Source organism: Hippocampus comes, unplaced genomic scaffold, assembly GCF_001891065.2.
Source record: "Hippocampus comes isolate QL1 unplaced genomic scaffold, H_comes_QL1_v1.1 scaffold237, whole genome shotgun sequence".
Taxonomy (NCBI): Eukaryota; Metazoa; Chordata; class Actinopteri; order Syngnathiformes; family Syngnathidae; genus Hippocampus; species Hippocampus comes.
The window spans coordinates 1621088-1643784 of NW_017806159.1; the positions used below are offsets into that span (position 1 = coordinate 1621088).

Below are 22697 nucleotides of genomic sequence, written 5' to 3' on the forward strand. Positions count from 1 at the left end.
AAAATATTTTTAATATACACAGTTGGCCTTTTAAAAAGTATTTTTTAAACGTTTAATGTCGAAATGGACGTGCATATTATCGTTAAACAACAGCAATTTCTACAAATGAATGTCTTATAAACGGAATATCGAAATTAAATGCAATTCTGGAAAATATCAGTACAAATATTTTTTATTTAAGTCATTTTTTTTTTAACAAATGTAACTTGGACACAGCTCGTGTGACTTTGTGTTCAGTAGTACAAAAGAGGCTTCATAACAAATGCATAACACACACATACAGTACACACGTACACAATTTGAGAATAAATGTTTAGGTCAAGACAAAGTATGTACAGTCATCAACATTATAAAACACTAAACTACATCGGTGACAACAGTACGTAACAGTGAGTTGCCAATTTCAAATTTAAAAATGCACATTTTCCCCTCACAAGTGAATGTAGTTTGACATGTGCAGGTTGTAAAAATGGTCAATAGGTGGCAGCAGTGAGACACCCATGCTGACGACTCGTGACCCAAACATTGCACTACTGAATTAGAGCAATAACGCTTACCGTAAAAAAAAAAATAAAAACAACCAAAAAACGTTACTTTTGTTTTTTTTAGAAATGTTCCCTGTAATCGCTGACTATTCATATATAATATGTTCAGTCTCATGCTGCTGAGAAGTGCTGTAATACTTTTAGATATAAAAAAATGTAATAAAAAAACAGCATAGTACACACTCAGATATGAAACATCGACTGTGGTGATTCCAGTGTTTGATGATATCACATACAAATTCACAATCGTTTTACTGCACAAAAAAAAAAAAATCCAAGCAGTGCACAGTTTTAATATAAAAAGTATGCAGGGAATAATGCACATTCACATATAAATACTGTACAGACTGTTTACCAACAGCTACATCATTCAAAACTAGCAGTCTTCTTTTTGTTATTTTTCCAGCTACGCATTTGGCAAATGTCTCCCATAAAAACACATTTTTGCATCCTAAAAAGTCACCCACTCGTCCACATGCAAAAAGTCTTTTAGTAGTGCATACAGGATGTCAAGATAGAAAATCCATGTATCTTCCTGTCGGATTATGTCAGCAAAAGATGAAAAAAACAAAAAGCCTTCTTGAGAAGGTAAATGCAGTAATTGTAAGAGTCCTGTAGGTCCAGAGGAACAAACGGCCGTTACACTGAAGTTTCCGACTGGAGCAGAAGCACAAACTTGTGCGATTTTGGGTCGACGTACTCCTCACTCACTCGGATGTACGGGATGCTCTTGATGGTGACGGCGACATTGAAGTCGAGGCACCTGAGCACAAAGTCGCTGCCGTCCTTGACGCCGCTCGTTACCGATGCCTCGCTCACCAGCGTCCACTGGTCGGCCATCCAGCGCTCGGGGCCGTACTGCAGGGTGGGGCCAGGGGATAGGTACGTCTCCAGGAAGGCCTGGTGACAAGAAACCAAACAAAACATACACTTTATGTCATGTTTTGAAACTATGGCGTCAATAAGTGACTATTACGGGCTATTTTTTGGAGTTTGATCAGGTTATAGTGGTCATTGAGCAGGCAGCGTGAGGGGGATGCTCTCACAATGGAGCTGACGTCACATCCGTCTGTCACTGATTGATGGGCGGCCTGGACACTAGAATGTTGTGCCCCACCTATTGCATTGAATTGGAGCTACTGTGCCTGATTCAAAACCAATAGAACCAACTTTACCTTGGGGCTCATGTTATTGATGAGACAGAAGGCCAGGTGCTTCTGGATGCTCTCCATGCTGTGACACTGCTGCCTCCTGGTGGTGCGGAGGTATTTCTGCAGGGCACGGGCCATGGAGGGGAAAATGGCCAGAGCCGCTTCCCGCACATCCATGATGTCTGAAGGCGTGGCGCGCTCGTCCTCCTTCTTCATGCGCCGCACGTGCGTAAAAGCCTCCTCCACCGCCACCACCAACCTGACCAAGGAAGTCAATACTGGGATTACAGTGGTCTCTAGAGATACAAGTTTAATTTGTTATGGAAGTGAGGAAAATAGCACTCTATAACATTGTTCTTCATAAAAAGCAGAGTAATTATATCATTACAATAAATGCAAAGAATAAAATAACGTGTGCATCGTGAGTGAATTCTTCAATTCAATTCATTGTGTTGCTCCTTCTGGTGTGCTCGCCTTTGCCAGTAGGGGGAGTGCAGTAGCACAGAAACAGATGTCACCACGACGCTTCGTGATTCAGTAAAATGCAGACATATTCTGCATTTTTTGCGGAGGATAAAGAATGTATGACTGTGGGTATTGTAGTGTCTGTCTATGGGTGTTGCCCTACTGTTTGTGTTCAAATATCCATTGCTTAAAGCGGGAACGGGCCACCGGCCCAATGGGATGGGTAAAACTGCAAAATATTTTTTTTCTATGGTCTCCCTTTATTTTTCACCGATGGTGGGTGGGAGAGGAATTTATAAAAAGCAAGTTCACTGCATTTCATGACAATGCCGCCTTTGGCTTACCTGGCTTTCCGTTTGCGTACTCGTCTCTCGTAGTCGGCCTCCTCGTAGTACAGCTCATTATGGGCGCTGTCTTTGCGTTTGGCGGCGGCTGCGATCATGGCCTGGGACTGGTTTCCATTAGCAGGCTGCGCCCCCGCCGCGCTCCCCGGAGCTACGCTCAAAAAGAAGAGCGAGGACAAGGGCTGAATTGATGATATCACCTTGAGCCCGAGGAAGTGAGCGCTCGCAGATTAATGGACTGTGGCTCCGTGTGGAGAACAAAGGATGGAGTGGAAGCAGGAAATGTCGACCTTCCCCACTGATTCATTCAAAAAAGCTTACGTCAGCGATTGGAAAACATTCATTTAAGATTTGATAACCTCGTCCAAGATGAAGATAAGACAAGTCGACACTGTAAATTTTCTGGTCCAACATTTTTTCTGTCACTGAAAACCAGACAAAGAATGAGCTTAAATTATAATGATTATATTTATTATTGATGTTGTATGGCTATTTATACATTAAATGTAGTTTTATACACGAAATAGAGGTTTTCTTATTCTCATGAATTAATGAGGAAAATAGGACTCCCTTGACACACAAATCTTTTTATGGACACGCAGATGAAAGAGTCACGGTGGGGCACTTCATCCAGCATGTGACTTGGCGGCTTTGCATGACATGAGCTCATGCAGTGGAGCTGTGGAAGGGTGAGAAGAACACGAGCAGGGCTGGGGAGCGAGGTAGAACTGGGGTAAAACCTGAAGTTTCAGATCTGAATCATTAAGCTGATTTGCATGTGTGTGAAAGCACATTGGTGCAGGTGAGAAAGAGGGTAAAGGCTCAAAAAAAAAGAAAAAAAAGAAGGGGAAAAAAAGGGGAAGAGAGAGAAGCTGAAGTGGGAGTATGTGAGGAATGAGCGCTTCTCTGATGAATTATTTAAGGCTTCAAATCCTGCCACCCCCCTGGAGGCCTTTCTGTTGAAAGGGGGGGAAGGACGCCGCTCTTGGATGCGAGCACGGCGAAAGCCGTGTGCATTTGGGAGGAGTGATAGCCAACGGTTCTCTCTGAACTACAGGAGGTGATACATATTAGTGCCAGACCGAGACAGATTTATTTTAAGGCGGATGCAGATTCCAATTTTAGGAGGAATACAATTCAGATAACCGATTAAGTGGCAGAGAAATGACAAACACAAATGATGAATAAATAACTTCTTTTTGTTGCCTCAATGCTTACCACAATAAAGATATGAATTACAGGCAGTATTAGCTTGACTTTACAACAGAGAGAAAAATCTGCAAAAATGTGCTGATTTTTTTCTTTCTTTTTTTTTTTTTTGCACATTCTTTTGGGGTGTGGGTGGTGGTGGCTATGTTTGAATTTCATGATCTTTATTTCATTGTGATGTGTTCATGTGAATTACAAAGAGCTAATATCGGCCGGTTGATCGTTCGGGCCGAATACAAATATTAAATTGTGACGTCACAGGAAGTTATCGTGTCAGTGTAACCACTACCGTCAGTCACAAAGCTTTGCTGAGTGAACTATGCTGTGCTTTTTCAAGAGCCGTTGCAAGGCAAGGGAGGAATGAGATTTGCAGTGCGGTACTTGCGCCCCTGCAGCAACCTCCTCAGTCTGCTTCTCAGAGCGAGTCAGAGAAGAAGAGCGCAACTAAAAACTGTAATTGTGTTGAAAAGGTTGCAGTTGATGGTGGACAAGCGATTAGGACTTCGGCCTCACTCCTGAGGTCCAGCTAGCAATGGTATTGTTGTAACAGTCGCAGCCTTGGAAAAAACTCGGTGGTGATCCGACCTGAGAGTGTCTGCTGCGTGACGTAACCCGCGAGAGCCAACCAAAGCAAATCAAATGCACGAATTCTTTATTATGGATGAGCTGTGCCTACCGTCGACATTGTAGACTTTTAATCCGGCCAGGTGCTTGGCGGCACGGTGCTTGGAGGCCGAGAGGAGCGCCGGGTTGTGGAGCGGGAAATCTCGGTAGTAATACTCCAAGACCGTGAGAGCTGCGTTCTGAATACTGCGGGATGTAAAAGAGACATGGCGGCTGGTGATTGACACCAGAAAACATAACGACCTCTGGCAATGCTCCCTGCTGTGTTTGAATGCTTCGAATGTCCTTGAACTCACCTCAGTAGGCGATGGTACACCCTGCCTCAAACGCTGATGGTCACAAATCAAGTCTGGCTTTCTTCATTTTGGGCAGTTGTGTGCTTCCAACTTGGTACACCCTGCCTCATACGCTGATGGTCACAAATCAAGTCTAGCTTTCTTCATTTTGGGCAGTTGTGTGCTTCCAACTTGGTAGGAACACTTTGTTCTGTTTCCCAGGGCCAAAAACAAGCAAGGTGCCGTATACAAAGGCATCTGAGTACCAATGTATTCACCGTATTTTCCGGGGTATGAATCGCAGTTTTTTTTCATAGTTTGGCCGGGGCTGCGACTTATAAAAAGCAAGGTGCCGTATACAAAGGCATCCGAGTACCAATGTATTCACCGTATTTTCCGGGGTATAAATCGCAGTTTTTTTTTCATAGTTTGGCCGGGGGTGTGACTTATACTCTGGAGCGACTCATGTGTGAAATGGTTAACACATTAAACCGCAAGAGGGTGCTCTCGGCCTGTGTTGATACTTTCACATTGTACACATCACATTTTATTTTCACATTAAACCGCAAGAGGGTGCTCTCGGCCTGTGTTGATACTTTCCACGTTGGCGGGAACTGAGAAAAACAACTGACGATGATTCTGACGTAAGCGACGTGGAAGAGGAAGCGCTGCATCTTCTACCTCCGGAGTTGGCGCTGTGACACCGAGCATGAAGATTTCATTGGATTTCGGGATTTGGAGTGACGCTGATGGTTTGGTAAATTTGTTAGCATGTTCTTTGTGGTATAGTTGTCTAAATAACTCTTAATATGTTACGTGAACATACCAGGCACACCCACAGTCCGTTGTTTAAGGCGTTTTTGGCCGAAAAAAAATGACCATGTATAGTAAGGCGTTTTTAGCCGAAATTTTTAGCCTAAAAAAAACGACTATGTGTAGTAAGGCGTTTTTGGCCGAAAAAAACGACCATATATAGTAAGGCGTTTTTAGCCGAAAAAACGACCATGTATAGTCAGGCGTTTTTAGCCGAAAAAACGACCATGTATAGTCAGGCGTTTTTAGCCGAAAAAACGACCATGTATAGTCAGGCGTTTTTAGCCGAAAAAACGACCATGTATAGTCAGGCGTTTTTAGCCGAAAAAACGACCATGTATAGTCAGGCGTTTTTAGCCGAAAAAACGACCATGTATAGTCAGGCGTTTTTAGCCGAAAAAACGACCATGTATAGTCAGGCGTTTTTAGCCGAAAAAACGACCATGTATAGTCAGGCGTTTTTAGCCGAAAAAACGACCATGTATAGTCAGGCGTTTTTAGCCGAAAAAACGACCATGTATAGTCAGGCGTTTTTAGCCGAAAAAACGACCATGTATAGTCAGGCGTTTTTAGCCGAAAAAACGACCATGTATAGTCAGGCGTTTTTAGCCGAAAAAACGACCATGTATAGTCAGGCGTTTTTAGCCGAAAAAACGACCATGTATAGTCAGGCGTTTTTAGCCGAAAAAACGACCATGTATAGTCAGGCGTTTTTAGCCGAAAAAACGACCATGTATAGTCAGGCGTTTTTAGCCGAAAAAACGACCATGTATAGTCAGGCGTTTTTAGCCGAAAAAACGACCATGTATAGTCAGGCGTTTTTAGCCGAAAAAACGACCATGTATAGTCAGGCGTTTTTAGCCGAAAAAACGACCATGTATAGTCAGGCGTTTTTAGCCGAAAAAACGACCATGTATAGTCAGGCGTTTTTAGCCGAAAAAACGACCATGTATAGTCAGGCGTTTTTAGCCGAAAAAACGACCATGTATAGTCAGGCGTTTTTAGCCGAAAAAACGACCATGTATAGTCAGGCGTTTTTAGCCGAAAAAACGACCATGTATAGTCAGGCGTTTTTAGCCGAAAAAACGACCATGTATAGTCAGGCGTTTTTAGCCGAAAAAACGACCATGTATAGTCAGGCGTTTTTAGCCGAAAAAACGACCATGTATAGTCAGGCGTTTTTAGCCGAAAAAACGACCATGTATAGTAAGGCGTTTTTAGCCGAAATTTTTAGCCCAAAGAGACAACCATGTATAGTAAGGCGTTTTTGGCCGAAAAAAACTACCCTGTATAGTAAGGCGTTTTTAGCCGAAAAAAACGACCATGTATAGTAAGGCGTTTTTAGCCCCAAATTTTTCGCCCCAAAAAACTACCATGTAGAGTAAGGCATTTTTGGCCGAAAAAAAACCACCATGTAAGGCGTTTTTCGCCCAAATATTTAGCTCCAAAAAATGACCAGGTATAGTAAGGCGTTTTGAGCCGAAAAAAACGACCATGTATAGAAAGGCGGTTTTAGCCCAAATTTTTAGCCCCAAAAACGACCATGTATGGTAAGGCGTATTTCGCCCAAAAAAATGACCATGTATAGCAAGGCGTTTTTGGCCGAAAAAAACGACCATGTATAGAAAGGCGGTTTTAGCCCAAATTTTTAGCCCCAAAAACGACCATGTATGGTAAGGCGTATTTCGCCCAAAAAAATGACCATGTATAGCAAGGCGTTTTTGGCCGAAAAAAACGACCATGTATAGAAAGGCGGTTTTAGCCCAAATTTTTAGCCCCAAAAACGACCATGTATGGTAAGGCGTATTTCGCCCAAAAAAATGACCATGTATAGCAAGGCGTTTTTGGCCGAAAAAAACGACCATGTATAGAAAGGCGGTTTTAGCCCAAATTTTTAGCCCCAAAAACGACCATGTATGGTAAGGCGTATTTCGCCCAAAAAAATGACCATGTATAGCAAGGCGTTTTTGGCCGAAAAAAACGACCATGTATAGAAAGGCGGTTTTAGCCCAAATTTTTAGCCCCAAAAACGACCATGTATGGTAAGGCGTATTTCGCCCAAAAAAATGACCATGTATAGCAAGGCGTTTTTGGCCGAAAAAAACGACCATGTATAGAAAGGCGGTTTTAGCCCAAATTTTTAGCCCCAAAAACGACCATGTATGGTAAGGCGTATTTCGCCCAAAAAAATGACCATGTATAGCAAGGCGTTTTTGGCCGAAAAAAACGACCATGTATAGAAAGGCGGTTTTAGCCCAAATTTTTAGCCCCAAAAACGACCATGTATGGTAAGGCGTATTTCGCCCAAAAAAATGACCATGTATAGCAAGGCGTTTTTGGCCGAAAAAAACGACCATGTATAGAAAGGCGTTTTTAGCCGAAAAAAACGACCATGTATGGTAAGGCGTATTTCGCCCAAAAAAATGACCATGTATAGAAAGGCATTTTTGGCCGAAAAAAACAACCATGTATAGTAAGGCGTTTTTCGCCGAAAAAAACGACCATGTATAGTAAGGCGTTTTTAGCCAAAAAAAAAGACCATGGATAGTAAGGCGTTTTTAGTCGGAAAAAACGACCATGTATAGTAAGGCGTTTTTAGCCGAAATTTTTAGCCCCAGAAAACGACCATGTATAATAAGGCGTTTTTAGCCCCAAAAAACGACCATGTATAGTAAGGCGTTTTTGGCCGAAAAAAAACGACAATGTAGTAAGGCGTTTTTGGCCGAAATAAATGACCATGTGTCGTCAGGCGTTTTTGGCCGAAAAAAATGACCATGTACAGTAAGGCATTTTTAGCTGAAATTTTTCACCCAAAAAGACCATAAATAGTAAGGCGTTTTTAGCCGAAAAAAACGACCATGTATAGTTAGGCCTTTTTCGCCCAAAAAATGACCATGTATAGTAAGGCATTTTTAGCCGAAAAAAACGACCATGTATAGTAAGGCGTTTTTAGCCAAAAAAAACGAGCATTTATTGGAAGGCGTTTTTATCCAAAACAACAACCATGTATGGTAAGGTGTTCTTAGCCAACATTTCTTGCCCAAAAAAACGACCATGTACAGTAAGGCGTTTTTGGCCGAAAAAAATGACCATGTATAGTAAGGCATTTTTAGCCGAAAAAAGCGACCATGTATAGTAAGGCGTTTTTAGGCAAAATTTTTAGCCCTAAAAAACGACCATGTGTAGGAAGGCGTTTTTGGCCGGTAGTCAGGCGTTTTGGGCCGAAAAAAACAACCACGTATATTAAGCGTCATGTAACGTTAGCATATCGTACACTTATTCAGCCTGTTGTTCTCTAGTTTTATTTTTATTTTAAAATGCCTTTCAAGATGACATGTACAGTATGTTTTTGGTGTTGGATTTAATCAAATAAATTTCCCCCAAAAATGCGATTTTTAATCCAGTGCGACTTATATATGTTTTTCCTTCTTAATTATGCATTTTTTGGCTAGTGCGATTTATAATCCGGAGCGACGTATAATCCGAAAAATACGGTACTCATAAAGTATACCTCATGCCCTCTTTAGTTGTCTCTGACTCACGACATATCCGCACACTCGATTGGATGAGAAACGAAAGTCTGACAGCTGCGTTCACACAACTCCCTCTAGAATATACCGCCTGAGGCAAACTAGAAAAGAAGGCTGACTGACTGGCTTACTAATTCTGCCACTTTCATCTATCTGATATGGGCCTGCGATTACACACACGATATGGGTGAAGGTATAGGGGACACCTGGCCTTTATGTCTTATAGGAAGTGAAAATGGAGGAACATATTGAAGTATGTGAGTGCCTTGCTCACAATGTCTGGCCGACTTCATCCCAGCAGTGGTCCAGTTCTCACACAACTGCCACCAGCCTACTTTTTGTAATTTAGCGTCACCCAAAAAATGTTGAACATCACTTATCATGACTTATTTGTGCCTCTAATCATGATTGACAGGCCTGGCAAATTCCATGCTGCTCAGGGACTGAAAAAGAAGGCTGACTGACTGGCTTACTAGTTCTGCCACTTTCATCTATCTGATATGGGCCTGCGATTACACACACGATATGGGTGAAGGTATAGGGGACACCTGGCCTGTCTTATAGCAATTGAAAATGGAGCAACATATTGAAGTATGTGAGTGCCTGGCTCACAATCTCTGTTCTACTTCATCCCAGCAGTGGTCCAGTTCTCACACAACTGCCACCAGCCTACTTTTTGTAATTTAGCGTCACCCAAAAAATGTTGAACATCACTTATCATGACTTATTGAGACTTATTTGTGCCTCTAATCATGATTGACAGGCCTGGCAAATTCCATGCTGCTCAGGGAAACTGGCTTCGGGTGATGAATTTTCAAAACATTATCAGGGATGCTTCTAAGTCACTTTTGGGGGTTGTCTCCATCTGAATGCACCAATTTCATCAGCATGTATATTCGGGAAAATTGTCAAGTAAAGGAAAGATCCCACTATGGCGAAGAAAGGATTTCAAAACGGCCTTCACAACCAAACATGGCCCTGGACAGCAACAACAGATGTTGTTGCTGGATGAACAACTGACTCGCAAGGCCAACTACTTCCAAACGTTTCTTTCCAGAATCTATTGTGACATCAATGTGTTTCTTCGACAAATGTTTATTGTCATTGCTGAAGTGCACTATGAAGGAGCTTCTATGTACCTGAGCTGTCCGATGTTGTAATGACGCGTCTCTCCGTCGGTTGATCTGATGACGCACACGCTGTAACACGGTCGCAGGTGGCGAAGCTCCAGCAGCACCACGGCCAGATAGTGCACAAAGAGTTGGGAATCCACCAAGGACACGGCGAACTGGACCACACCGTGGTAGTCCTCGTCCTGCAGTGGAGCACACGACACACAGCGCATATTGAACTACACGATTCAAGTCAAATAGTGATTGGTGATGACTGATTCCATCCATTCATCCATTTTCCAAGCCGTTTATCCTCACGAGGGTCGCGGGCATGCTGGAGGGTATTCCAGCCGTCTTCGGGCAATAGGCTGGGGACACCCTGAACTGGTTACCAGCCAATCGCAGGGCACACAGAGACGAACAACCATCCACGCTCACACTCACACCTCGGGAAAATTTAGAGTGTTCAATCAGCCTTTCATGCATGTTTTTGGAATGTGGGAGGAAACCGGAGTACCCAGAGAAAACCCACGCAGGCCCGGGAAGAACATGCAAACTCCACACAGGGAGCTGGAATCGAACCCGGTACCTCTGCACTGTGAGGTCGACGCGCTAGCCACTCACCCATGACTGATTCCTTTCACGATAATTATGGTGACTCCGGATTAACAACTTTATGGACTTTGTAGGTGGAAAAGGCTGGGCACCCTCGTTCCATGCAACAGAACACGTCACTTTTAGAATATTTTTTAAATATATTTTTGAATAATCACATGGCAATTTGTGTGATCAAACATTTTTGAAGTAACTGACCTCAGACTTTTTGCCGATAGCAGCTGCTGTTAAGCTGACTTTTGCTTTGATTTGTGAGCGAAGATTTGAGATATGAGGGCTGTGTGGTGGCAGTCAATTCAACTCACTTGACAACAGGCAGCACATTGTCAGACAGTGAACTGTTCTTCAGAAAAGAGGTTGACGGCATTTCTATTGATTTTAGCATTTGAAAGATGACTCAAGGCGCCACTGTACTTTTATTTGGTTCACATTGGGGCACCATATTGCCTTCACCTGTGCATCAAGGATCCTGACACCGTAGAAGAGCCAGTAGGACATGGTGAGCAGTAGGGTGAGCGTGGTGAGGAAGGCCCGGCACGCACACACTCTCGGCAGGCTGGCGCGGGCTGGCCGGAGAAACAGAGCCCAGATGGCCGTGAGGAGCATGAGGAGCTTGAAGGAGAGGGACAGGAAGAGACCTTCGCAGGCGGCGCCGCAAGGCTGCAGTCTTTCGGGCCACATTATTACGGGCAGGAGGAGGAAGACCAGTGGGGTGGCCAGCACCAGCACACCCCCGCAAAGGCCGACAGCTAAGGGGAGGTAGCGGCGGAAACCTCGGGTCCGGTCCTGTATGCCCTTGCCCAAGCCCACCACTTCCTCCTGGGAAATGCTTAGCTCGGAGGTGCCGGTCACTGCCGTGGTGGTTTCCCCCCAGTTGTCATCCTAGAGGTGAGCAAGACGTCTTCATTTTAGTATTTCAAACATCTTGACTGTGAAATTCTGACCTGAGGGGCTAATACAAGCATTTTAGATCCAGCAGTGCCCCGCTGTTCTTGGGGCATAGAGACCGAGCTCGACAAACTTAGCAAGTAATTGTCGCAAACCCCAATATGGTTTATGATTCAATATGGACGCCACGGGGTGGCGGCAAAGCACTACATGGAGTTCTTCAACTCACTTCGACACAGTTCCTTGGCCCCAAAATGCCACAAGATGGCAGCAAAGCACAACAAGAAGGCCTTCAATACAGACCGGAAGTAAAAAAAAAATGACAAAGTACTTAAATCTGAATGGAATGATTAATGGATGAATTGCATTGACATTTAAAAAGAGAAGGTGGGTGGGTAGTTGTGGGAAAGCATGGGGGGGGGGTAAAAACAACAGCAGAAGATTCTTGAGAGAATGGTGACCACCTCCAAGGTACAAACGATACATTTTCGTACTCTTGGCGGCAAAAAAAAAAAAAAAAAAAAAAAATCTGAATGTTGCTTTTAACTACTTTGAAGACATTTGATTGAGCTATAATTGTGCAAATAAATAAATAAATAAATAAATAAAAATACCTGGACCCATTTTCCCCCCTTCCATTTTTCTGTCTTAAATGTGTTTTTGGGCATGCAGTTAAAATAGATTTCACTCTCGTGTACTATTTACCAACATTTTGTACATTCATAATGAAAAGTCTTCCAAAAATGCTTTGATGTAATGTAGGGCGACAGGCCCACTGGAGGATGCACACGTTGACATCGCGAACACAACACACATAAAAAGATAAACTCTTCCCTCACCCATCACAATATATTAGAGTCATATTCTTTTTCGTTTTCATCCTCTTATCATATCCGCACCACAAACACCTTTAGATTGTCACTCATTCTCATTAGCTATTCGCTGTCCCCTCAGTGTGAAGAAGCACTGAATAATTCTCCCAACACGTGAGCATAGGATAAAAACATGATATGATTACAAGGGTGTCAATTTGGAGTCTGGAATAGAAGAGCGCTGCAAAATGTTGGATGAAAGTCTTCCCACCAATTAAGTCCATGCTCGATGAATTCCTTTATGGTGCGGCAAATGGGGGAAGGGAAAAATGGAGATTTCATGCGTGAATGTGAACGTTGACTACTGTCTGCATGACAGACATAGCGTTTTAAGCAACGGACTCCACATACGCACAGTACAAACATAAAAAAGGAAGCAGACGTTACCACGGAAACCAAGATGCCTATAATAATCAGGCTGCTAAAATGTAGCATCCTAACGCGGTGAAAGTGACATAAAGGGGGTGGAGAATGACATGCAGGCGACAAACCAATGGTAACGAAGCAGTGACATTAAAAAAAAAAAAAAAAAAAATCAGATTCAAGGGCTAGATAAGAACGACATAATCACATTGCTGTATCATATGGCAGTACACCAAAGTATCACGATGCCGCTTTTGTAACTAACATTGTACAGCATCACATTAGGTGTTAAATGTTGCCCACCTCTGCAAACCTTTTTTTTTTTTCAACCAAAGTGTTCATGTGACTAGGTCATGAAGCTGCTAAACAATAACCCTCTGACAGAGCCAATACACTGCCGCCATTAACTCTCCGAGGATTAATCCTTAAGATTATCGCCGCACTAATCAGGCCGCCAGATCGCTACGTTAATGCAAAGAGTGGACAGAAAGGCTCAAGAAGGAATTACTGCAGTGTCAGGCCCAGTCAGATAGTCCACCCTGGCCACTTGCATACAGTCACAAACACAAGCCATAAGCCTCAATGGTGACCTTGGGGGTTAACACGGTATCAGTCACCGCACCTGACAGACAAAAAGCCTTAGTTAATATACACTTGGTTGATATGACAAGACCGGTTCAAAGACGAAGTCGTGATAGATGATTTACTCCAAGTATATTGACATGTTTGTCATCAGAGCAACATAATGTATCAATATACTCTGAGGTATGAGTCTAGTTGATTTTTTGATCACACTTTCAACTCAAAACACCTTTCTCCATTGAAATGAACAAAATTGCCTTAATTCGTTCCAGGCTCCCCCCAAAACAATTTTTTTTGTAAAGTGTTTTTCAGTAAGAAAAACGGAACTCTGTTGTTCATGAAGACATGCAGTAACAACGTATTTAAATGACATGTAAAGAATTTAACAGACATTTTTTTGGCTTCAGTTCAGTGGATTTTTGTGCTGCTCTTTCTGGTGTGCTGGCCTTGGCTGCCTGGAGGCAGCTTAATACATGGACATGGTCACAGCTCCCCATTCAGATAAAGTAATATTTGGAGTTTTTTTCCCCAGAGGAAAGAAAGAAAGAAAGAAAAAGGGATCATCACAATCCAATGTCATACAACTAATTATACAATATTTGGCTGATGATAAGACCGTATGAAACCGCTTATCTGCCCATTATATATCCGGATACCATATCATGAACATACAATCCTTTACTTTTCCTATAAACATAACATGATACCATATTGTATAATTAACAACAGAATACTTAGTTGCACCATATCACTGATGAGACAAAACAGATACTTTGCACTTTCTGAAAATGTATCATGATAGCATCCCATATTGTGAAGACAAAATATCAGGTATTGCAATACCATACAATATTAGATTATTAATAATGCAATACAATACTTTTGTGTATTGATAATAAATCACAATATCCTATCATTAATGATACAATAATTTGCTGAATCAATGTTTTATCCAAGCCCTGCTTCTTAATTGTTTAGTATATGCAAATAAGTAAGGCATGATAGTCCCCGGTCAAAAACAGATTACCGTATGTGATTTCAGTTTAGTTGGAGCCAGCGCTGCCGGGAAACCCAATCTGCTGCCCTCTGGCATCAAGTCACAACGTCCAATGCTCACAAAGCAGCAAGTGACCAGAGCGCCGCTGGCCTCGTGTCAGTGACGCGTGTGTGAACATGGCAGATTATTCCTATCAGCTTTCCTCAAAGTGCCAAAAAACTGATCTAAGGCAGTAAGAATGTGTGACTCCCTCTTTGTGCAGGAGCTCCTTACGTGTGCTGTCGTGTGAAAAAAAAACAAAAAACGGTGAGACCTGCCCAAGGTGATGATGGCACGCCTACTTGCGACTAGCACAGTTTACCGTGCGATGCAGACAAAGGATGGAAAGTGGCGATGGCTATGAGTCATTTGAAATCCGAGGGGTGTGTGTTTTGTCTTGTAGGAGACAGGAGAAAGGAAAAATAGGTAGAAGCGAGGATTTCCTCACAAATTTTGGATGGGTGGACTGGTATTTAAGACCCATAAGGTCGCAACCAAGGTACTGAGCGGCACTTATGACACGAACAAAAAAAACCTAACTGACTACTGGCCCTTCTTAAGCGTCACTAATTATCACCTTATATCTCATCTGTTACCTCGGCACAGATACAGGAGCACTTATGACACGAACAAAAAAAAATGGAGGACATTATCATCTTATATCTCATCTGTTACCTCGGCACAGATACAGGGAGAGAACCTCTGTGACGATAACACAGCGGGCGAGAAGTCATGCCTAATTCCTTTTAAATAAAAGCCAGCAAACAAATCTTGTTGTTCCCTTTCAACCTTTTCATGCACCCTGTAACCCAGTGGTGTCAAACATACGGCCCGTGGGCCGGAACCGGCCCCCAAGGAGGTTCGATCAGGCCCGTGGTGTAAATTAAAAGTGAAAAAATGCATACACGACGCGGAATGAATATTTTTAATAAGATGCAATTCGTGGATTATCCACTAGGTTGTGATGTTTTGATCAGAGAAGAAGACGACAGCGGTCTCATTCTGTCACTGAGACAGACCCAACACAGCAGTAAAAGCAAGCTTCCTAATTGCTAGCGAGATAGCATTAGCATCAAAGCCGTATTCTGACGGTGACTTTGTTGAACAGATTCATGATGAAGGCGGCTGAACTTGTTCATCCCGAGAAGCGACAAGCTTTTGCCAATATTAGCCTTACGAGGAAAATTATACCAGAGAGGATTTCGGACCTATCAGCAGATTTAGACAGCCAATTGAAATAGAGAGTCAGTCATTTTGTCAAATGTTTTGTAAAAGATATGTTGGCTTAATTTCAACATTGTCCTAATATTCTTATGCTTCTTTGTAACAAAACAAAGGAAATACATTATATTTTGGTTATTTACACCAGAGTATGGTGTAATTTTAATGGTCCGGCCGACTTGACATCTACCGAGGCCCTGTGTGGCCCACGATGTGAAATGAGTTTGACACCCCTGCTGTAACCTGATAACATGATAAGCTGTCCACTGTAGTAACCGTTGTGCCTGAAAGGGTTAAAAACAAAACAAAAATCAAGCACTTGCTGGTTATACTGCGTCCCATATACTGTAGCGGTCTTTTCATATATGGGGTTCGAATATACGGGTCAAGCTGCACAAGAGCAACGATAATCCTCTATGATCCCTTGGCATTATTGTATATGTTGCTGAAACGTCAACCTGGATTAAGCAATTGTGATTAAGGCTCACATGGCCACTTTCCGTGAAAGTACCTGGCCCTCTTCACCAGGATCCGCCCCTGGCGAGGGCTCCCCCGGCAGCGGCTCGCCATTGTGCACCGGCGAATCTTGGGAGGACGTCTCCGGGGGATTAATGATGACCGACTTCTCCGAGCGGCTGCTGTCTTTACTGCCGCAGGCCTTGTGACGTTCGCGGCCCCGCTCGCTGAATGGAGGACGAAAAAGATGCCGTGAGGTCAAGGGAACGGCAATGCGCTCACCCGCCGTAACATGGAATGGAGATGCAGAGCTGTCTCAAATTTGGTGACGTATGGCTCGGCTGTTTTAATCCATGGAAGAGTTTCAAGTAACCGTGTGCTGTTCATCGTTGCAATCAGTATTTTCAGGCAGAAATACAAAATAATTAGACAGGAGCTACTCTCATCGAGGGCGATAACATGACGTGTGACTCGTGGTTTGTTGCGTCATGATTTTTCACCCTCTAACAATTCACGTGAGCTTACTTTCAGATGCCACCTAAACAAATTGAGCTGTGTGGTCAACTGCTGATTTATGTGCACCAAGTGAGGAGACAACTGGATTTAAAAAAAGAAAAAAAGGAAAACAGGATTCAGAAAATCATTGAAAAAAAGAGTTGATTATGGAAATATATTCGTTTCATCTTGGAAAAGTAAAGCTTCAACTCCTATCGTTCTCTCATTTGCAAGTCAGACCGAGTGTATCAGTGATTAGAGCCGCCGAGTTGTGACGCCCCCAAATCACATGACTGTCTGTCTACCGCCTCCCGCACTTGACCAACTCCTCAAAGTTATCCTGAGGCCCAAATCAACAAAAGAACTGACAAGAAACTCACCCATGTCGGTTCGACCTCCCCGAGCGGCTGGAGTAGCCCGAGTGGGTCGACTCTGTGTCCATTCCGCTGGCGTTCACGGGGTCGCTTTTCTTTTTGTGGTGGAAGGAGGTGAAACGTTTGGCGGCCGTCCTTGGGAGGACCGGGAGGTTGCTATGGAAACAGGCCTATAAAAGACCTCAGGAATCCACAGCCAATGACTACAACCTTGTACAACTTCGTTGGCAACCGCACTGACCTGAAAAACACACACACACACACACACACACACACACACACACACACACACACACACACACACACACACACACACACACACACACACACGCACACACACATACGCATCACCATCAACACTTGTTAAACTAAAACAAAATACAGTTGCACAACTCCATTTCTTTAGCCTTACATCATCGCTCAAGTCACTTTTCGCTTTCTGTCACAATATCAATAAAATAATTTGCTCAGAATTGTGCTTTTTCTTTGTATCTGCGTAGATTCTGAGTCATGCAGGTCAAGCACTGCAAGAAAATGAAACACTGGATGAATTAAAAAAAAATAAAAAATCAAGTAACCCGTCACACCTAATATTTGAGCTTTGACTCATGTCAATAAAATTTCATGTGACCTGACAGTTTTTAACTTCTTCTAAAAAGAAAATAATTCTCCCAAATCCTGGTTTCAACCCCGAATTTGAAACCCTAACATAAAATCATTTGAAGCCCTAACCCTCACTTGAAAACTTTACCCTGCAAGAAACCTCAACTTGAAACTCAAATTTGAAACCCCAACTTTAAACTGCAATTCTAATTCGAGGACAGTACTTCAAACCCTAATCCTGGTTCGAAACAGTAACTTCACACCTTAACACAATTTTTCCGACTAAGTGTCACTCTAGCACAACAGCCATTGAAGTCCAAATCATCACATCGTGCAGTTGTATTGTCGGGACGCTAAGTGCAATCCATGAAAAGTCCGACAGCATTTAGGTTACGAGCTTAATTCTGACATGTCGACACAAAGGAAATAAATTCGATATAAGGAATAAAAGGCCACAGATGTTTGACTGCGGCAGGCATGAGGTTCAAATGCGCGTTTAATGACGCTCATGTTTTATTCATCTCATGCGGACGCACAGTCATTTCCAACGATCTGTCCAGACTCCAGGCTGTCCTTTCCATTCGCGTACACGGTGATGTCCCGCCGCTTGGTCATCCACGACCATTCATTACGCTGTCGCTCCGATGTTGTCATGGCAACTGCCCGTCTATCACACTACAAGGACAATCTTGCATGTAGGAGATTATTCTCTATGCAGAATGTTCACAAGGTGTCTGTCATATCAATTTTCGACGAGCTCCTTCCCATGAAATCTGACAAACAATCCCGTGCGTTGCTAATATAGGTTAAGAAGTTACATCGGTTTTGAAGGCCCTGGGCAGATTAAATCAACATGGCACCAAATAGGCTGAAATCTGATTGGATGAAAAAAAAAAAAATGAACATCCACATACAAAGACTGGTAGCAGTGCAGCCAAGAGAAACACCATGGAATGAATTGAATAAAACCTCATGAAAGATCTTCTGCGGTGCCACTTCATTACATTTCGTGTCTACGTCTCATCTGGGCTGACATCTGGAGCGTCCACTGTTGCCGCGGCAACGCCGCAAGCCGGGGAACCCAATTAAGCAATAACAATCAATCAGACTGAGAGATGTGCAAGATCGACTCGTTCGTCTGCATGTGAGCAGGCGGCTGTGTGTGTTACCGAGCGCACAATGGCCTCGCATCACGCCCGACGAGCTTTGATGAATAAGATGATGATCTGATTACTAACTGTTAAACCCCGCCTCCCGGGTGCCGGCCTGTGGGCCAGAAGAGGCGGAATGTGGGCCAAGGCGAGAGGTGGCATTGAACCAGGCCATGCGGAAAAAATGGCCGCCACAGGGAAAGACAAACTATCGCTTACAAACTGAGACATTCATATTAATAAGAATGACAAGTGGGACTCCTGATGCACTTCCCGACCTCTGAATGTCAAATTTCTCCCTCCCTCTCTCTCAATCTCTCTCCCCCCGTCCTGTTTCTCTCAAACCACCTCCCCCCTTACAATGCTAGTTTTCCTTTGAGACATTTACAGTAATACGCAGCAAGATGTCCGGTGATGCATGAGTGCGGATGCGCGCGCTCGAGTGCGCCGGGAAGAGAGTGAGGAGCGAGAAAGTGACACTAATGTAAAACAAACACTCATTAGTGCGTTTATTTAGCGGCTGAGGAGCCTCCGTCGTCATGCGTGAGCACATCCGCTCGCCAGGCGGCCTTCCAAAAGACAAAATGCACATTATTTGTATATTATTGTACAACTATTGTGCGCAACAAAGTCCAGATTCGTCAGGTCACATCACGTCTGAGCTGCGATTCAGTGGATACATTTTACATGGAAGGCAATCATTTTGACACCGAGCCATGTGAACAGCGTTTTACCGATAACCATATTGAACAAGAAGTAGATCAGCACCAGCAGAGTGTCCCAATGTTAGACGTGCAGTGCGACCTCTAATGCAAAACCAAAATGATTTTTCACAAAGGAGAAAATGGAAATAATCTGTTCCGGGGTCGAAGAGACAGCAATGTCATTTTGCACACTCTATTTCTTGTCGTACGGAAACGAGCCTGATTTTAAGGCATGCAATTGAGCGACTATATTATATACTGTATCGCATTTTCTGCTGGGTCAAGGATACTCTGACTTTTTTTTTTCATTACACTAAAAACTAGACGATAGCAGCTTCATCTTGCAGAGAGAGAGCGAAAAAAAAGTGGGCATCCATAAAAACATTATAAACACTTTTCCTCATGGAGGGAGCAATTCACACACTACACTGTGTGTATGTGGAACATGAACTGCCCGGGGAAAAATGTTAACCCTCTCGTAGATGAGAGATGAATAACAAGAGATATAATTGAATAAAAAAACGTGCAGGCAAGGAAAGAGTTCAAAAACAACCTGACGGCTACTTTCGAAGAAGCACCTGACTGACTATTAATCCTTTGGGGAAGTCATATGCATATGCAAATGGGGCCCCTCCCCAACCATAGGCATCTTGCTTCATCTCACAGGAAATTGGCAATACAATCACAGAGAGAGAGAGAGAAAGTAACAAGGCCTAATTTTTAATCGGCACACTAAACCAACAGATTACATCAAGTTATAATTCACATCGAATACATTTTATGAGTGCAAAGAAATATATTTTTCTAAAATGGACACATCATCAAATTCAACGAGCCCTAACTTCACCGAGCAATCAAGAACGGGCTGATTTTTGGATGCTAACGCTAAAGTGCTTCTTTCTTGACAGTCGGTGCATGTTTTAGTAGATGAATGAAAATAAAACAATCCAAATGACTGTATGTGAAGCCTCAAAACTGGTCGCAGCTTCCTGTTGCATCGGGAGATGTGCAGGGCTCAATCGGTAAGGAGTGAGGGTTTTTGTTTTTTATTTATTTATTTTTTTAATATGATAGTCCATTCTAGTTTCGATCAGCCACGTCGCATGGCATGATTTTTGGAAAGAGGTGGCCAGGGTAGAATGAGAAAACCTCAGTCTGCAAAGCCAGAACTGAGATTCGACCCCTAATCCTCAGAACTGTGGGGCAGACTTGCGAACCACTAGGAGAACCGGCTGCTTTGTTCAACAGCCAAGACAATAAACCACACTACCTTACATTTGATCACCTGTGCCGATGCATGCTGATGCTGGAGTTTTGTACCTTTTACATAACTAATGCAAAGAAGCCACAGAGGTGCAGCGTCCATTTGAGTTCTGCAGGAACACCATACATGACCCAGTGGGCATCTGATGTCAATTCAACATCAGTATGACATCCAAATCCAATCTTCAACATCAAATTGATGTCGAAATGACGTCACGCACCGTAGCATGGGGGAAAAAAAAAAAAAAACTTTCCTCCATACAGGGAAGCACCAACTTTTGTTTGCGTGGTCACAGCATTAACCACTCGCAACGCCGTGCCTCCTCCATAATACAACAGAAACAAGTTCTAGTTACATTTGGCCTCCAAACAGTGCCAAGTGAGAGTCAGACTGAGGTTTGGAATGTGAGATTCTACTAATGCAATTCCGGCACCTTAAATGACCCGGATCAGCCTCACACTTCATCACATGCTGAAGCCTGGTTGCCATGGCACCTGTAGACCCCCCTCACCCCGCGCCACAACCCTTCATACTTCCGAGAGCATGTGCTGTCTGCTTTCCTTCCTGTAGCATTGATTTCACTGGTCAACAGCAAATTTTAATCAGAGGCGGCTTTATGGGTCCATCAACGCTAATTTTGACGCTGATTTAAAAGAATTAAAAATATAAACAATTAAGTTGGACCTGTCAAAGCTTGCGCAATAGAGATTTTACCTTGTGTTGTGATTTACGTCTTTGACGCTTCAGAAAAACAATTCCACCTGTTGCTGAACCTAACCCTTACTTCCTAAATATTATTAAATACATTATATTATGATTATGATGATGATGATGATGATTATTATTATTCTTAAAACCTGATGTGCTGAAAAAAATTGCTCATTTAGAAATGCGGACTACAGCACGGAGCGGTCAAAAGACAATCACAAGGAACATTTTGAGAGTGATACCAATTCCCATTCACACTCGGGTCATCACTGACTTGAAGCCATGCTGACTATACTGTACCAAAGTCAGAAGACTACACCATCAGAAACCAAGTCAAAGATAAACCTGCTTATTTTTAAAACAAATCAATCAAGCACTGTATTCAAAGATGACTTTTCATGTCCAAAAAATAAATACATTTGAGCAACGGAGGCACATGTGGGATGGTATAACCTCAATTATGCACGTACTGTTCAGGAGAGCAACGGTTAGTGCATTTCTCCGAACAAACCTTAGTCTGAAGCAATCGGTGAAATAAAGACATGTTTGTGACGTGTTTTTAAAATCATTTCAATAAAAGTACATCGCATAGGGCGGGTGAGGGGCGTAAGGGGTGATTGCATGGGGAGGGTCTATTCTCCAGCCACAGGACACAAGCGTGTACAATAGCCCACTCTTCATTAACACCTGCAATACAAATCCTGTCAAGAAGAGGACAAATCACAATGATCCGATTGACCGCCCGGATCAATAATCCACGCGTGGAGGACGTGTGCGTGCATGCGTTTTGCATGCAGGTTGTGTAAAGCAAGGCTTCATCCAGCTGTGCAGACGGCGGCTGCCTGCATTTTTCTTTTATCCGGGGATGGGATGCACCGGATCCTCTATTATCACACACATACAAAACTGTTATAATCTTCTAGATCGTTTTTTTTTAATCGATTTAAAATGGCATTTCGGACGGCGTCAAGTCATCCGAGTCCTTATTTCATGCTCGTCATCGTGTCGCAGGTAAAAAGCCACCCGTGGCTGCGTTCAACTTGAACGAATCGGGAACGTCTCCGCGTGGGTTAGCGGAATCATTAATTGGTGGAACGACGACTGTTTGCGGTTGGTGACGACGACGAGGGTCCTACCTTTCCTCCTCATCGTTCCTTAATCAGGGGCGAAGACGCTATCCTCATTCGAGCGCAGCCATTGTGCTGACAGGAGCGCAAGGCACCATGGAGGAAGCTCCTCTCCTTCTCACACACACGCACGGAGAAGCGCACGCACACGCGGTGGATTCAATTAGGGC

The 22697-nt window shown here is 43.3% G+C and overlaps 1 protein-coding gene across 1 annotated transcript; it reads right to left on the reverse strand.

Moving 5' to 3' along the window:
• Window positions 1–156: 156 nt before the first annotated feature.
• On the reverse strand, window positions 157–22697 carry LOC109531263 (vang-like protein 1). The gene is made up of 9 exons (XM_019895466.1): window positions 22537–22697; window positions 16977–17211; window positions 16157–16328; window positions 11137–11565; window positions 10096–10271; window positions 4391–4524; window positions 2506–2656; window positions 1721–1955; window positions 157–1445 (listed from the first exon to the last, which is right to left on the reverse strand). The coding sequence occupies exons 2-9, from the start codon at window positions 17036–17038 to the stop codon at window positions 1185–1187; spliced, it is 1620 nt and encodes a 539-aa protein (XP_019751025.1). The 5' UTR covers window positions 17039–17211; window positions 22537–22697; the 3' UTR covers window positions 157–1184.

What these genes read in the sequence shown, in the direction of transcription:
- LOC109531263 (XM_019895466.1), bottom strand. Translation starts at nt 17,038, where the DNA reads ATGGACACAGAGTCGACCCACTCGGGCTACTCCAGCCGCTCGGGGAGG. An exon ending in GGGAGGTCGAACCGACATGG is followed by an intron (nt 16,329 to 16,976) that starts GTGAGTTTCTTG and finishes TCCTCCATTCAG; the next exon opens with CGAGCGGGGCCGCGAACGTC. An exon ending in TACAACATCGGACAGCTCAG is followed by an intron (nt 4,525 to 10,095) that starts GTACATAGAAGC and finishes TACATCCCGCAG; the next exon opens with TATTCAGAACGCAGCTCTCA.